Raw genomic sequence first — 13,844 nt, 5'->3', positions numbered from 1 at the left:
GCTTCCGGGGGAGTTCAGTTCTGCACGCGTTCAAGTTGGTATTTATTGGCTTCAATACGATATAGTACTATTTGTACTATAAAGAGTGGGGCATTTGGTTTCATGGAGGGCCAAAGACTTACACCTAACATAGTAACAATATCTCCCCTATCAACTGTGTAAATTCTATGAATATACCCTAACACTATGCGTACTCACTACCATATTTCGGTATCACGGTGGCTCTGTCCCTCTCCGCAGCATCCACCACTGTCCAGGGACCACTTTGCCGCCTCTAGCCACTCGAGGATCGTGCGCCGATTGGGTCGAGCGCCAAGACTCTTTTATCCAAATGAGTCCGTTCGATGTGACGATGGCAGGCAAAGGTAAGCACTTAGCCTGCCAAGACCAGCCCCTATCCAAAGTTACGAGGCGGAGGTCGCCGTAGGAATTGAGGGGAGATAGCCCTGAGAAAGGCAAAATTTGAAATAATTGCTGATTCAAAGGAAGGAGAATAATCACTGGACAGTTGGGAGGAATATTTAAGGTCAGGCTTTCTAAAGTTCAAGTTGGTGGTGCGGTGGACCCCCAGTCGGAGCGCCACCGAGATTTCCACCGAGATTTCCACTGTGTACAATCGAGGGAACCAAATTTGCAGAGTAATCGTAGTCCTGTAGATCGTCAAGGTGCGTAACTACTCCGTACATTCGCAGGAGACCCTCTTCTGTATGGAGGATACCCGATCTCCGCGTGGAGAACCACAGATGCGTTCACAACGGCCTCCTGGTTTCCCCATAGGGCAGACTCCAGGCACGTTGGATTTCTAGAAATCCCAGCCGAAGAAAAAAAGGCAAAGCCCACGCGACCTCTCAGAAGGACCGCTAAATTCAGGCGCCCCCCACTTGCCGTTCACCAGTGCGGAGATTCGACCCTCCTGGGAAGAAGATCACCAGCCAACCACCGTCGCCCTGGTGGCAAGATATCGCCTGAAAAGTGTTAGTTCTCCGAGATAGTGGTGCAACGACGCTATCACTTTACTTAAAATGGGGTCCCACAGGTCTTTGGTTACATGCGTGCCCCTCATAACTGAGACGGGAGCTCCGTCGGGGAGGCCGTCACTGGTCCATGGCTCTGATAGACTCTCAATGGACGTGAGGCCCAGGACCACCAGCCGAGGGCTACTAAACCCTGTTTGATCGTGGTCCGTAGCTCTTTATCTCACGGTTTTTTATTCTGTCTCTTCCCCGCACAGAAATCCTGGCTTTTGCCGTTGATAAACGAACCAGGCCCCCCAATCGCCATGCGAGGAATGCTTAGTACCAAGCCAGCCACAATGGACCTTGCCTCTGCTCTCTGATAACCAGACCGTCTATAATACTTTGAATCTTGCCGCCCCTCTCGACCCCTGACCCAACCTGATTCAACTCAGATATTCCCGGGTAGGCGCGTTTGATTCCAAGGTTCAAAGCTTGTTCCCAGTGACAACCCCGATCTCATCGACTTCGTGAAACACAAGGGATGCCTAGGTGATACGTGTGAAATATAGAGATAACCTTAACCCTAAAGACTTATCTCCCCAAACAACACTACGAGACTCGACAAGACCCGTTTTTCCCCCCCATTCGCAATCACCTCCGCGAAAAATGCCAGACAACGCTACTCGGGACATGGAGTCCCAGCCATCGCCTGGCATAGATCCCGCTCTGCAGCCGGAGCACCAGCATCACCATACGCACCACCACCACACCACATTTGCCGAGAAAGGCCACGAGGACGAAGTCGTCTATTCCAAGGAAACAGCGGGGTTTGAGAAAGGAATTGTCCCTGAGCCGACCCCCCTAGATCACGCCAGTAAAAGCCAGAGCCAAAGCACAGGAGATGAGGAAACGGGAATTAGTGCTGAGCCGGCCGCACGCCCATGGCATCGCCGCTTGACAAAGCATTGGCGACATGGTATGCATCTTGTGATTTGGCTACTTTTCACCGGGTGAGTTGATAAACTTTATAACAGGGCATCTATCAAGCCTTCTTCCCCCCATATGAAATGAAATCTTCGAGACTCATGCTGTTCGGTCTAGATGGTGGATCGCGGGTCTGATTCTGCACCGATATGACCGGGGATGGTTGATTCCATTCTTGCTCTATCTGGCTATTACACTGCGGATTATTTTCTTCTATATTCCTATCAGCATCATCACAAAGCCTATGTACTTTGTCTGGAACCACACTGCGCCGCCATTTGTTAATCTCATCCCTGAGAAGTTGAGAACACCCGCCGCCGCCCTTCTATGCATTGGTGTCATGTTGATCGGCTCTTTTGCCTCGCCCGAGAGTGCAGACAACACTCGCGCAAATCGTGCAGTTAGTCTCTTCGGTCTGGCAGTCTTCCTCTTCGTACTGTGGGCTACATCACGCAACCGCAGCAAGATCATCTGGCATACGGTTATTGTCGGCATGTTGACCCAGTTCATCATTGCACTTTTTGTGCTCCGCTCTGGCGCCGGCTATGATATCTTCAACTTTATTTCTACTCTTGCTCGTGAACTGCTTGGGTTCGCCACCGATGGTGTGGTCTTCCTAACCCAGCAGGAATTCATTGATATGCAACAATACGTTGAACCGGACACTAGTCCCAAAACATGGGCAGCTCTGGCACCCGGCCACTGGTTCCTGATTGGCGTCGTCCCCGCCATCCTCTTCTTCGTCTCCATTGTCCAGCTCCTATATTATAGCGGCATCTTGCAATGGTTTATCGGGAAGTTCGCCACCTTTTTCTTCTGGAGTCTTCGTGTCTCCGGCGCCGAGGCTGTTGTCGCTGCGGCATCTCCCTTTATTGGACAGGGTGAATCGGCAATGCTTATTCGGCCATTCGTCGCTCATCTCACAATGGCTGAGCTGCACCAGGTCATGTGTTCTGGCTTTGCTACCATTGCGGGAAGTGTCCTGATTGCCTATATCTCAATGGGTGTCAACCCACAGGCTTTAGTCTCGGCATGTGTTATGAGTATCCCGGCCTCGCTGGCCTGCTCGAAGCTTCGCTGGCCCGAGGAGGAAGAGAGCTTGACAGCTGGTCGTGTGGTTGTGCCCGATAACGAAGAGCACAAATCGGCCAATGCGCTGCACGCCTTTGCAACGGGGGCCTGGCTCGGTCTCAAGATTGCAGCTATGATTGCCTCCACGCTGCTTTGCATCATCTCGCTGATCGCTCTCGTTGACGGCCTTCTTGGTTGGTGGGGCAAATACTTGAATATCAACGAGCCCCCCTTGAGTCTCCACATGATTGTTGGCTACATTTGCTACCCCATCGCTTTCTTGCTTGGAGTTTCTCGCGACGGGGATTTGCTCAAGGTCGGCCAGTTGATTGGTCTCAAGCTCATTTCCGTACGTTTCTTCCCTTTCCCCTTGTGAATCTCTTCTTTGGAACAAAAGGATCATCTAACTAACCTCACTGTTAATAGAACGAGTTCGTAGCATACAACCAACTTCAGAACTCAGCTAATTACGCCGATCTATCCGATCGTTCCCGTCTCATCGCAACTTATGCGCTCTGCGGTTTCGCTAATATCGGTTCGCTGGGTAACCAAATTGGAGTGCTTGCTCAGATCTCGCCCGGGCGTAGCGCCGATGTATCGCGTGTCGCTGTTAGTGCCATGATCACCGGTGCTATCAGTACTTTTACCAGTGCTACTGTCGCTGGACTGCTTATTACCGATGAGAAGCAGTACTTTAGTTCGGCTTGATCGATCTCTATATTTTGAATAGTGCTTACTCCAGTGGAAGACCCAATCCTCCCTTGGCTTCTTATACTTGCAGAAGCATGTGGAGAAAAGTATCAAATGCATTCTCTTGAAACATCTTGCATATTTGAATCACCATCCCACGCGTAACTCGTACCTATACAGGTATGAAACAGCATGCGGGAGGGTTCTGGATGATACCTCTGGTTCATCAGTAGGTACCTACTCGAGTAGCTAATAGGTCCCCAATGCCCATTGTAGTGGATTGAATAACCTGCGCATGGGTTGTGAAACGAAGGATACGCGCCTATACTCGAATTTGTGCAACGAAGATAAAATGGCGAGGAAGAAAAGAGGGATGAATTAGGAGAATCAAAAAAAAAGAAAAACGTGAGAACCCAAACTCCAGCCTATGGTACCAGGCCACTATGCATTCGTGCCACCTATTCCCGGCGCAAGGACAAAAGCGAGGCAGGGTATATCCGGTGGTCCGACCGACGCCAATGCGCAATGAAAGGTATGAAAACCGACGATCTACTCGTCATCCAAATCGAGGTGTCGGGCCAAGACTTGACGCTTGAACTCTTCCTGGTCATTGTCCCACAGCTCGGCGGCTTGGGCGTTCAATGGGCTTGCACTGTTGAGATGTTAGCTCAAGTGTTGCTGTGAGAATCGACTATAATGCCTTCACTTACTTGTTCGGCTCGCCGAGAAGAGACTGCAAGCTGAGTAGTACAGTCTGCACATTGTATACCGCGCTCCATTTGTCCTTGAGAATATCCAAGCAGATGCGGCCCGAGAAGTCGACATTTGGGTGGTAGATGGGAGTTTTGAAAAGGACGGTGGGAGCGGAGTAGGGATAGGTATTAGGGAAGCTAAACGAAAGCTTCAGGTTCAAGTTCTCGTAAGGAGTCTCGGTCGGGCCCGTGATGGTCGCAGTCCACGAGAGGAGGTTACCATCACCGTCGGGGAAGGCGGAGATGCCGGGGGAGGGCGAAAGCATCAGCTGCATCAGTTCAGCTTGCAAACTAAACGTCGGCATGAAGCGTTAGCATTGGTCGGAATCTGGAGGTGATTGTTTTCCTCGAATCGGTAGCCAACTAACCGCTTAGTGACGCTCTGCGTCTCTGTCCGCTGGCCGGAGTTGTTCAGCTTGGTAGCTTCCAGGGCGTCGGGCGCCGAGTTTTGGGAGTCTTCCATGGTGTAGTCCATCGCGAAGAAGAGTCAAAGAAGCCAGATGGAATCAAGAAGTGATCTCAAAATCCGCAGATTCCCGGAGGGGTGTCTGGAATGCGAGTAAATGGACGAAGTAACACGAGGGTTGTGTCTGGAATGACGACGGATCCGAACGACAGGGGACCCACACGACCAAAAGCAACGGTAGACGATGTGCAGAGATGAAGACGATGAAAGGTATAAGTGATGAGAGGTGATATCAAATGGTATGAGGATTTCGGAGAACAGAGGATAGAGAACAGAGAGAGAGAGAGAGACAAAAAGACGTGGACACAAAGACGAAGGGCGCTAAACAAGTCTTTTTTTGTTTACCCCGGCAACCACGAGGAAAGGTCGACGAATGCGGAAGGAGCGAGTTAGACTGGAAGGAAATTGATTATCTACACTTAATCTTGATCTTGATCTTGATCTACATCTGATTATTATGGGAGATGGGGATAGTCTAATTATTTTCAATCTAAAAACATCATGGACAGATCATGCAGAAAAAGGGCACCCTGGAGAGAGCAACAAGTGACACGCACAGGCCGGGCGATCGTGACGGAAAACTAGTGCAATCACCTGCGGGGTCATTCTGGTTATGCTCATGGTCAGCCACAGCGAGCAAATGCACAATACATTTCATGCTCATGCCCTATTTAAAAAATAACTAGGACATTTTTACTCATTATATACTTATATGAAAGTACTAGCATGAATTGTTGCAGTTGAAAGCTCTTGCACTGCATAGTACTGACTCGGAACATCCCATAGTGGAACACCTGGGCATACTAGTAGAAAATGTAGCTTATGACCTCGAGATGCACATCTATATATAGTTCAATACTTGTACTATACTATGACCTTCTCCTTGGTTCCATTTCTTTCTCTCTGTACTATCTCCCCCTCTCTGAACCCCCCCAGATTTATCTCATTGTAGTCTCTCTCTTCGATCACGGGTATGGAGAACACCTTATCAACAGACTTCCCGATCAGGATAAAGTGGCCCGCGTCGAGTCCCGCGTCGAGTCCGACGGGGACTGTACCCTTGCGCTTCGCATCCCCTCGCCTCGCCACGCATCACCTCCCACTCTCGTTTCACCGCAATGTATAGTGTCTAGTCGACCTTTTTCACTCCTTTGGTTTTTTTTTTTCGGATCCCCTACTCCATCTGCTAGCATTTCCTGCCACAATGCAGCACTCGCAATTGGCCCCGCTTCCTAGCGACGTGCCGTTCCGTATTGTATCCAAAACAATCGGCCAGGGCGCCTATGCTTGGTGAGCACAGCTTCGATCCAACATCCAGCAGCCATTCTAATTCAAGTCGACTCCTAGTATCAAAAAGGCCTGCCCGGTGGATGCCGACAACCCTGTCTTCGCCGTCAAATACATCAACAAGGACTACGCGGCGCGTCATGGGAAAATCAGTGCGCGCCAGCTAAAACTGGAAGTCACCGTCCATCGACACGTTACGGGTCATAATAACATCATTAGCTTCTATCAGACTGGCGAGGATGATGTCTGGCAGTGGATTGCAATGGAGCTGGCCGAGGGCGGCGACCTCTTCGACAAGATCGAAGCCGATGAAGGTGTTGGAGAAGACATTGCCCATGTGTACTTTTCGCAACTCGTCAGCGCTGTGAGCTTCATGCATTCCAAGGGCGTGGGTCACCGTGACATCAAACCCGAAAACATGCTCTTGACATCCGACGGAAATCTGAAAATAGCGGACTTCGGCCTGGCCGCGCTGTTCGAATACAAGGGAACCAGGAAACTCTCATCGACATTTTGCGGCAGCCCTCCTTATATTGCCCCAGAGGTGATTACTTCCAGCACACGAGGTCAGAATAAGGGACCGGGTTACCACCCAGACTTGGTGGACATCTGGTCTTGCGGGATCGTCCTTTTCGTTCTATTGGCGGGAAACACACCATGGGACAGCCCAACTGATGAGAGTTACGAATTTCACGAATACCTCGCAACAAACTCACGAACTACCGACGAACTATGGCAGAAACTACCTTCGGCCACCCTTTCCTTATTGCGCGGCATGTTGACCGTAGATCCCAAGACACGGTTCTCACTCGAAGACGTACGGAGACACCCTTGGTATACACGATCAAATAAATACCTATCCTCGGATGGCAAGCTACGAGACCCGATCAATCTCGCCACTTCCATGTTCGAATCACTACATATCGACTTTAGTCAAGACCCTCTATCGCAGAAACGCAAGGGCGCCAGTCGAAGCTTCGACGCAATGGATATGGATATGGACGATAATGCTGATGTTTCCTTGGGCCTATCCTCCACACAACCAGAGATGGCAGGTGGGGTGGTGATGGACTGGGATACTCCACACCTGGCCTCCGAGTTCTCATCTACCCAGCCCGCTGGGAAACAATTTGCGTCCCAAGGTATGGCGATGAGCAGTCATCTAGAGGATGAACCCTCTATGTCACAGTTCTCGCAGCAGCCTTCCGTTCCCGTGAGCCGAACACAAAATGCCCAGAAATTCCAAGATATCATTCCATCTCGCTCCATGACACGCTTCTACTCTGCTTGGGAGCTCAAGCTCTTGGTTCCCTTGATCTGCGAGGCTCTTCACCGGTTAGGTGTTCCAGTCCCCTCAATCCCTGCAGTCACTGCCGGTGATTCATCCGCCATGATTCGAGTGATTGCCAAAGATGGCCGAATGTGTCCTCTCCAAGGCAAGGTCCTAATTGAGTGTGTCTCTGAGGGTGTTTTCGAAGTTGAATTCGTCAAGATCAAGGGTGATCCCTTGGAATGGCGGCGATTCTTCAAAAAGGTTGTGATTCTTTGCAAAGACGCCGTCTTCAAGCCTGATGAATAGAAAACGTTCCTGCTGTCTCCCCCCCCTTTTCACGCCTTTTCCTTTTTGTCTTATATACGCGTTTTTGGTCCGGTTTCCCACCCTCAATCTATGACTGAAGACCCAGGGCGAGAAATCTGTAGTTAGCTTGTGCTTGTTGAGTGGTATTTGAGACAAGACTATTCCAGTTGCCTATAATTTACATTGTATACATGCCTCTCTATGATCTACCAATCAAACATTGAATCGATTTTGCCCATCAACAAACCAGGGTACTGTTGTCCTGTGGAACCACATCGTTTCAAGCCTCCCTTGCACCATGTACATGGATGAAACAACATGAAATTCGAGCGTCACTTTGTCAAGCCAATTTGATCTTCCCTTTCGCCTAGCTGGCAATGTTTCCCCTAAATTTACTCGGAATTTCTGCTCTTCTAAGCCACGTGATCCGAACCACTGCAGATCCCCCGCTGGAGGGCGTCTTTTTTCCAGTCATAACATGACAGGCTGCGCTCTGGACTCTGACCTCCCTCTCCCTCCATCTGCCCCCGATGCTGCAATCTCACAGGCCTCATGGACAACCTGCCGGTAGAGATCCTCACCAAAATCATCGATCGTAAGCCGCCATCAACCCCAACCCCCCCGCGGAATCTTCCCCGCACCACTCTGCCAAATCCGCCCGGAGCTGCTAAGTTGACTTAAATGGTTAGTTCTCACTCCATGTGAGAAGGTGCAGCTGCAATCCGTTTCCAAGAAGTTCTTCGATATTGCCCGCGACAATAATCTGTGGAAACTGCACTGCTATGAGCAATCCTGGGCCGCCTTACAGGCCTCCCGTCCGGCGGGCCGGATGTCGGAGAGCCTACTCGCGAACCCGACTGCGTCGTTGAGTACATTGGGACAGGGCTCACTACGTGATCTGATCCAGCCTCCGGCTCCCCGGCAGGACCAGAATAATTTAGCGGGGCCAGGAGCGCAGTCGCTGAGTGACAGGGCTAGGGCGGCCTCGGAGTGGGACTCTTCAGCTCTCGGAGAATATGTCGATTGGTATTCGGAATATATTGCCCGCCATGGACCTATCTCACTATCGTGGGTAGAGCAGCCGTTTCAAAAGGGCGAAGGGAGAAAGCGTCAGCCATTCGAAGTGAAGGGCATGGGGTTGTTGAAGGACTGGAGCTCTGCGAGGCAGAACAAGATTGTGGCGCCCCTCGATGATGGCAGTGTATGCATCTGGGACTTGAACCATTCTCACAGTGCAAATTCGCAATCGACCAAGGGAGCAATTCTTGGTATAAGCGAGCCTGGGGCCCTCATGGCCAATCTTTCTGGCCGTCGGGAGCGTGCCCCGGCGAAATCAGCGCTGGACTTTATCAACCTTGGCGAGGGCGTCACTGTCGACTCATTCCGACGACGAGCGTACCTTGCTATTGGAAATGTTCTCAATGAGGTTGATCTAGAGACACTCAAAGTGATATCACAACAGCGTTACCCCTGGTCCATCTTTGCACTATCTCAAGAGACCGACTATTCAGTACCGCTGACGCTAGCAACAACACTCAGCCTGCAGATTCATGACTCGAGACTGTCTGCCATGGAAGAAGAGGAAGCTATTAGCTTGCGGTGCGAAAAGAACTCTACGCCATTGATTCCAGAGCTGGATATATTTCCCCATTCCGACTCACCACAACTACAACTCCAACCCAATGGTCTTCCTCCGCGTCGGATTCGCAGTCCTGGCCCCGGAGATGAGCATTATGCACCACTCTTTCAACCAGGACCTTTGTCCATTCTTCACCCACCAGCACCGCATTTCAACACCATACTCCTTGCGGGTCGTTTTCCTAGCATTCTTTGCTATGATCGCCGCTTCTTCCCTCGTTTGCAAAGCACAGTTCATTCTGGCGGTCGTCTTTGTGGTCTTGCCTCTGCCCCCGAACCTCGATTCCCAGTACACTCCGACTCGACGTATCTTGATTCCCATAATATCGTTGCATGCGGCGAATACAACGGCCGAGGGTCACTGGAGCTATATAATCTCAAATCATCCTCCGAAAACCGCGAAGGCAACCCCTCCAACCGGACATCGCAGTTGACTCCGGAATACAGGAATCGGCAAAGTGCGGCGAGCTCTAAGTTGCTCTCCGTGGCATCTCACGGCAACCGTCTCGTGTACTCCGATTCTGAGGGCAATATCAAATGGGTTGAGCGAAATGGTCGCGCAGAAGTCCGCCGCTGGAACGTCAATACTTCTTATCCGCAGATTCCTTTCTCAAAACGCGACAGTGCATTTATATCCAGGCCAGATGACGAGCAGCCGCAGCCGCGTGGCCTCTGGCCAAGCTCTCAACCGCAAACTAACAGCAGCGAGGTGGCGAGAAAGATTCTCCCTACCGGGGGCAATCTGACAGGAGATGAACTTCTTGTATGGACCGGAGAACGCATTGGCCGACTCAAGTTTTCCATCCCTGAAGATTCGGATGCCGAGATGGGTGATGAGGAGGATGATTGGTTTATGCATGCTGAGGTTGATGAGGAGAAACGCGAGGAGATGCGGCACAAGCACCGCGATGTGTGGGAGAAGGAGCGGCGATATGAGGAGACGATGCGTCGTGCATTGGAGATGCAGGCTGATGAGGTTCGGTGGGTGGGGACTGATAGTATGGGTTAATGGCTGCTTCCAGGCTAAGCAGCCCTGTCCATCTTTCCCTACGTCTCTTCTGGTGTTCCCCTAGTTTCTCTTCCGGGGTTTTTATACTGCGATCTCAGCGACTAGACTTTTGGACTTTATTCATTTGAGCATTATCAAGTCTAGGTAATTCAATTGGCGCCATCAAAAAAAAAATTTCAATTATTTACCCAGGGAATTTATACTAGTACTACATCTTGTAAAGTAGTAGTACATACCAGGGCACAAGCACAACCTTCCCCATTTTTGTCTCCGCTGGCCTCGCTCCAGGCTGTCACGCCGATCGCCGAGCTTCCGAGGCACCGGAATTGACGCGCTCACCGCCCGGTTCCCCGCGCCGAGCATCACGAGGATTTCTAATGAACTGTCAGCCATTACGGACCCTCCCGGCTGGCCACAGTTCTGATTAATCCAAATTTGATTTTGATTTTGAATTCATACACGCTAGAATTCCCACAGGCTTCACACCCACGGCTTCCAACCCTTCTCCTTATACTACCCACACGGAAGCTCGAATTCGAATTGCGCATTGAGGGGCAAAAGAGTCACCATTGGAACCGTGTCGATAACTCATACCCTGCCCAGCATGCCTTCCACCACAGACCCTACACTTCAATTCGACTCGATTGAAGATACAATCGTTGCATTCAGTGAGTTGAACCTCATTCAGCGCTCTTACCTGCTCTTCCAGCCTGCGAACACACCCGCTTTCGGAAGTTACAAATCGATACGCGAAACTAACTGTGACTCACCCTAGAGAATGGCGAATTCATCATTGTTCTCGATGATCAAGATCGCGAGAATGAAGGCGACCTCATAATTGCGGCCGATTCCATCACTGCGGCCCAGATGGCCTTCCTTGTTCGCTACACAAGGTGAGCACGCCACCCCAGCACCGTCCGGTGGAGACCCGATATCGCCACGAGCACGGTGCCAGCGCTCCTTAGAAGGGAAAGTATTCAGAGCGAACAAAACTAAACTAATCGCATTCACAGTGGATTAATATGCGCCCCCATCACCCCGGATCTAGCCAAGCGCCTCGCCCTCCCCCAGATGGTCACCGAGAACGCCGACCCCAAGGGTACCGCCTACACCATCACAATTGACTCCAGCGATGACTCCGTGACAACCGGAATCTCCGCACAAGACCGCGCCCTCACATGCCGTACCCTGGCCTCCGCAGATGCCCAGATCGACTCCTTCCGACGCCCCGGCCACATCATCCCGTTGCAGGCGCGCCCTGGCGGCGTGCGTGAGCGCAAGGGCCACACCGAGGCCGCTGTTGACTTCTGCCGATTGGCTGGTAAGGCGCCGGCGGGTGTGATTGCGGAGCTGGTGGATGATGGCGAGGTTGTTGAGGGTGTGGCGGAGATTGGAGGGAATAACGGCATGATGCGTCGGGATGGATGCTTGCGCTTTGGAAAGCGGTGGGGAATTAAGGTCTGCACTATTGAAGATATGGTGGAGTATTTGGAGAGGACGGAGGGTTCTGCGAAGTCTGTCTCGAACGGCCGTCATTAAGAGGTTTTTGTGTTCTCTTGCTTTCATTTTGCATTCTTTTGTGTTGTACATCACGCTGCCCTTCTTTCTTGAAGATACCTTTGTAGATGAATGGACCCAAATGTTTAGACATGTACTGCGGATATCTAGTTACTTGTAGATCAGAGGAATTGAGTGTATACTACTAGCATTAGGTTAGATGGCTATTCAGTGATTATAGTCTACTAGTAGGCACTAGAGTGGCTATTGTTTGAACTTTTGGTATTGGTTTATCTGGGTATCAAGCATTTTGTTTCCGTAATAGACAATTGAGAAAACGGTTCAACGGAAATATGATCCAGGCGCGAACTGCCACCTGACAGGTGGTCTAACATTCTGGAAAAAATAACAAAACGCCTATGCAATGCGAAGCCAAGGTTGGCAGTATGTTCTATCACCGCTTGAGGTGCGAGTAGTCCCGCAGGATACCCATCATATGAGTATTGGTGGTCTTGCCACTGCGGCGGGCTTTTTTGACCTTCTTTGGTTCCATCTTGGGCCGTGGCTTCATCACCTTGTTCTTGTTGGTGGGAGTGATGCCAGCCTTCTCCAGCGCTTCCTTCACGGCTTGAGCATCCGGAATCTTGATTTTGTCCCATATTTGTTTGAACTCATCATCGAAATGTTCAATGAGGGAAGGATCGTTAGCCCAGATCATCTTGGCGTGGTCATCCTTTTTGTTCCGAGTGACTAGGAGTTTGCCTTCCTTCTCCAGTTGGTTGATAGCATCCTCGACGTTTGGCCAACCCTCGCGAAGTTCGCGAACACTCATACCAGCTGCGGTGGTTTGGGACTGAAGCTTGCGGAGCAGCTGTTCAGGGTTGCGAACATTGTGAGGGGGGCGGAAGCTAAAGGTGCCTTCGCCGCCGGCACCGGCTGGATCATAGTCGACCTTCTCATGCATCTGCAAGATACTGCGTAGTGCTTGGACATATCCCTGATCATGCGCTCGGTGCTGCAGGGATAGGTATGAGATGATATCGCCAAACCTCAACGGCACGCCCTTGTTCTTCATATGCTCGATCGCAAAAAGAACCTGCGTCATGATATCCTTGCCGGTACCTGTGTTGGCTGGCTGGGAGTAGACGATGTCCGCGTCATGGCGCTTCTTTTTCGGATCGCTGGTCGACGAAGGGGTCGGTGCCGATGAGGGAGCCTGCGAGCTGCTAGCAGATGGAGGAGCGTTAACGGCCACTCGCCTCTGTTGAGGCAAGCGGTTCGCTGACTCCATCACACTAGCGTTGAAGCTCTTGAGCTGATTCTGAAGGTACGACATGGCTGCGACGAAATGCTGTGAATACCCGGACTATGGGACGTTCGGTTCGGACTCGAGGTGAAAGGAAAGCCGGTCTAGAGCGAGATGCTTGCGGTTGAGCCGGGGAGAGCTCTGAGAACTAGAGGATGATCATAGGGATGCGCTGCTGCTCAAAAGGATTAAGAAGCAGCTCGGTGAATCTCTAATTAGAATGCGGCGATAAGTGAAAGTGAACAGGGCTCCAAATCGCGAGTCAAGTCAAAGAAGTGATCGAGGTGAATGAACGCAGGCTGCAGTTATGACCGGTCCCGTGCACGTGACCCGATCCAACGCAACCCGAGAAAGCGCGCCATCTCCAAAGCTCGCCCTTGTCGTCACCTCATCTACTTCTCTCCTCCCTCCCCCATTGTGACTTTTCTCCGTGGCTGTGACGGAACGCTCTTTTATTCGCATCGCCATGTCCTAGAGCCCTCCGATAGCGCTGTGTGTACGAGTCCTAAAGCAGTGCACACTGCGCGTCACAACTGAGTTCGAGCTTGCGACTTAACCGTACGACCTTCTCGAGCTTCAAAGCCACATCCTCTCGCTTTTTGCGAGCGA

At 51.1% G+C, this 13,844-nt stretch overlaps 6 protein-coding genes across 6 annotated transcripts; 4 read left to right on the top strand and 2 right to left on the bottom strand.

Moving 5' to 3' along the window:
• Positions 1 to 1,622: 1,622 nt before the first annotated feature.
• Positions 1,623 to 3,719, top strand: N7509_006698 (NupC/NupG family nucleoside CNT transporter; the record flags this gene model as incomplete). The annotated part of the gene is made up of 3 exons (XM_056631335.1): positions 1,623 to 1,966; positions 2,058 to 3,360; positions 3,438 to 3,719. 3 exons carry the CDS (start codon positions 1,623 to 1,625, stop codon positions 3,717 to 3,719), a joined length of 1,929 nt encoding a protein of 642 aa, XP_056486886.1.
• Positions 3,720 to 4,250: 531 nt separating this feature from the next.
• N7509_006697 (putative ubiquitin conjugating enzyme (UbcK)) lies at positions 4,251 to 4,928 on the bottom strand (the record flags this gene model as incomplete). Its single annotated transcript, XM_056631334.1, has 3 exons — positions 4,251 to 4,353; positions 4,412 to 4,744; positions 4,822 to 4,928. 3 exons carry the CDS (start codon positions 4,926 to 4,928, stop codon positions 4,251 to 4,253), a joined length of 543 nt encoding a protein of 180 aa, XP_056486885.1.
• Positions 4,929 to 6,123: 1,195 nt separating this feature from the next.
• N7509_006696 (uncharacterized protein) lies at positions 6,124 to 7,785 on the top strand (the record flags this gene model as incomplete). The annotated part of the gene is made up of 2 exons (XM_056631333.1): positions 6,124 to 6,209; positions 6,267 to 7,785. The coding sequence occupies 2 exons, from the start codon at positions 6,124 to 6,126 to the stop codon at positions 7,783 to 7,785; spliced, it is 1,605 nt and encodes a 534-aa protein (XP_056486884.1).
• A 552-nt stretch (positions 7,786 to 8,337) lies between these two features.
• Positions 8,338 to 10,432, top strand: N7509_006695 (uncharacterized protein; the record flags this gene model as incomplete). The annotated part of the gene is made up of 2 exons (XM_056631332.1): positions 8,338 to 8,380; positions 8,475 to 10,432. The coding sequence occupies 2 exons, from the start codon at positions 8,338 to 8,340 to the stop codon at positions 10,430 to 10,432; spliced, it is 2,001 nt and encodes a 666-aa protein (XP_056486883.1).
• A 604-nt stretch (positions 10,433 to 11,036) lies between these two features.
• N7509_006694 (3,4-dihydroxy-2-butanone-4-phosphate synthase RIB3) lies at positions 11,037 to 11,971 on the top strand (the record flags this gene model as incomplete). The annotated part of the gene is made up of 3 exons (XM_056631331.1): positions 11,037 to 11,100; positions 11,208 to 11,325; positions 11,446 to 11,971. 3 exons carry the CDS (start codon positions 11,037 to 11,039, stop codon positions 11,969 to 11,971), a joined length of 708 nt encoding a protein of 235 aa, XP_056486882.1.
• Positions 11,972 to 12,383: 412 nt separating this feature from the next.
• Positions 12,384 to 13,265, bottom strand: N7509_006693 (transcription factor TFIIE subunit TFA2; the record flags this gene model as incomplete). The annotated part of the gene is made up of 1 exon (XM_056631330.1): positions 12,384 to 13,265. The coding sequence occupies one exon, from the start codon at positions 13,263 to 13,265 to the stop codon at positions 12,384 to 12,386; it is 882 nt and encodes a 293-aa protein (XP_056486881.1).
• Between the last annotated feature and the right edge of the window lie 579 nt (positions 13,266 to 13,844).

The sequence above is a fragment of the Penicillium cosmopolitanum genome (genome assembly GCF_028827165.1).
Source record: "Penicillium cosmopolitanum strain IBT 29677 chromosome Unknown utg000008l:1.0-4398992.0:1.0-4402845.0, whole genome shotgun sequence".
In the NCBI taxonomy this organism is placed as follows: Eukaryota; Fungi; Ascomycota; class Eurotiomycetes; order Eurotiales; family Aspergillaceae; genus Penicillium; species Penicillium cosmopolitanum.
Note: the sequence above shows the minus strand (reverse complement) of the source record. Positions and strands in the feature narration are given on the sequence as shown.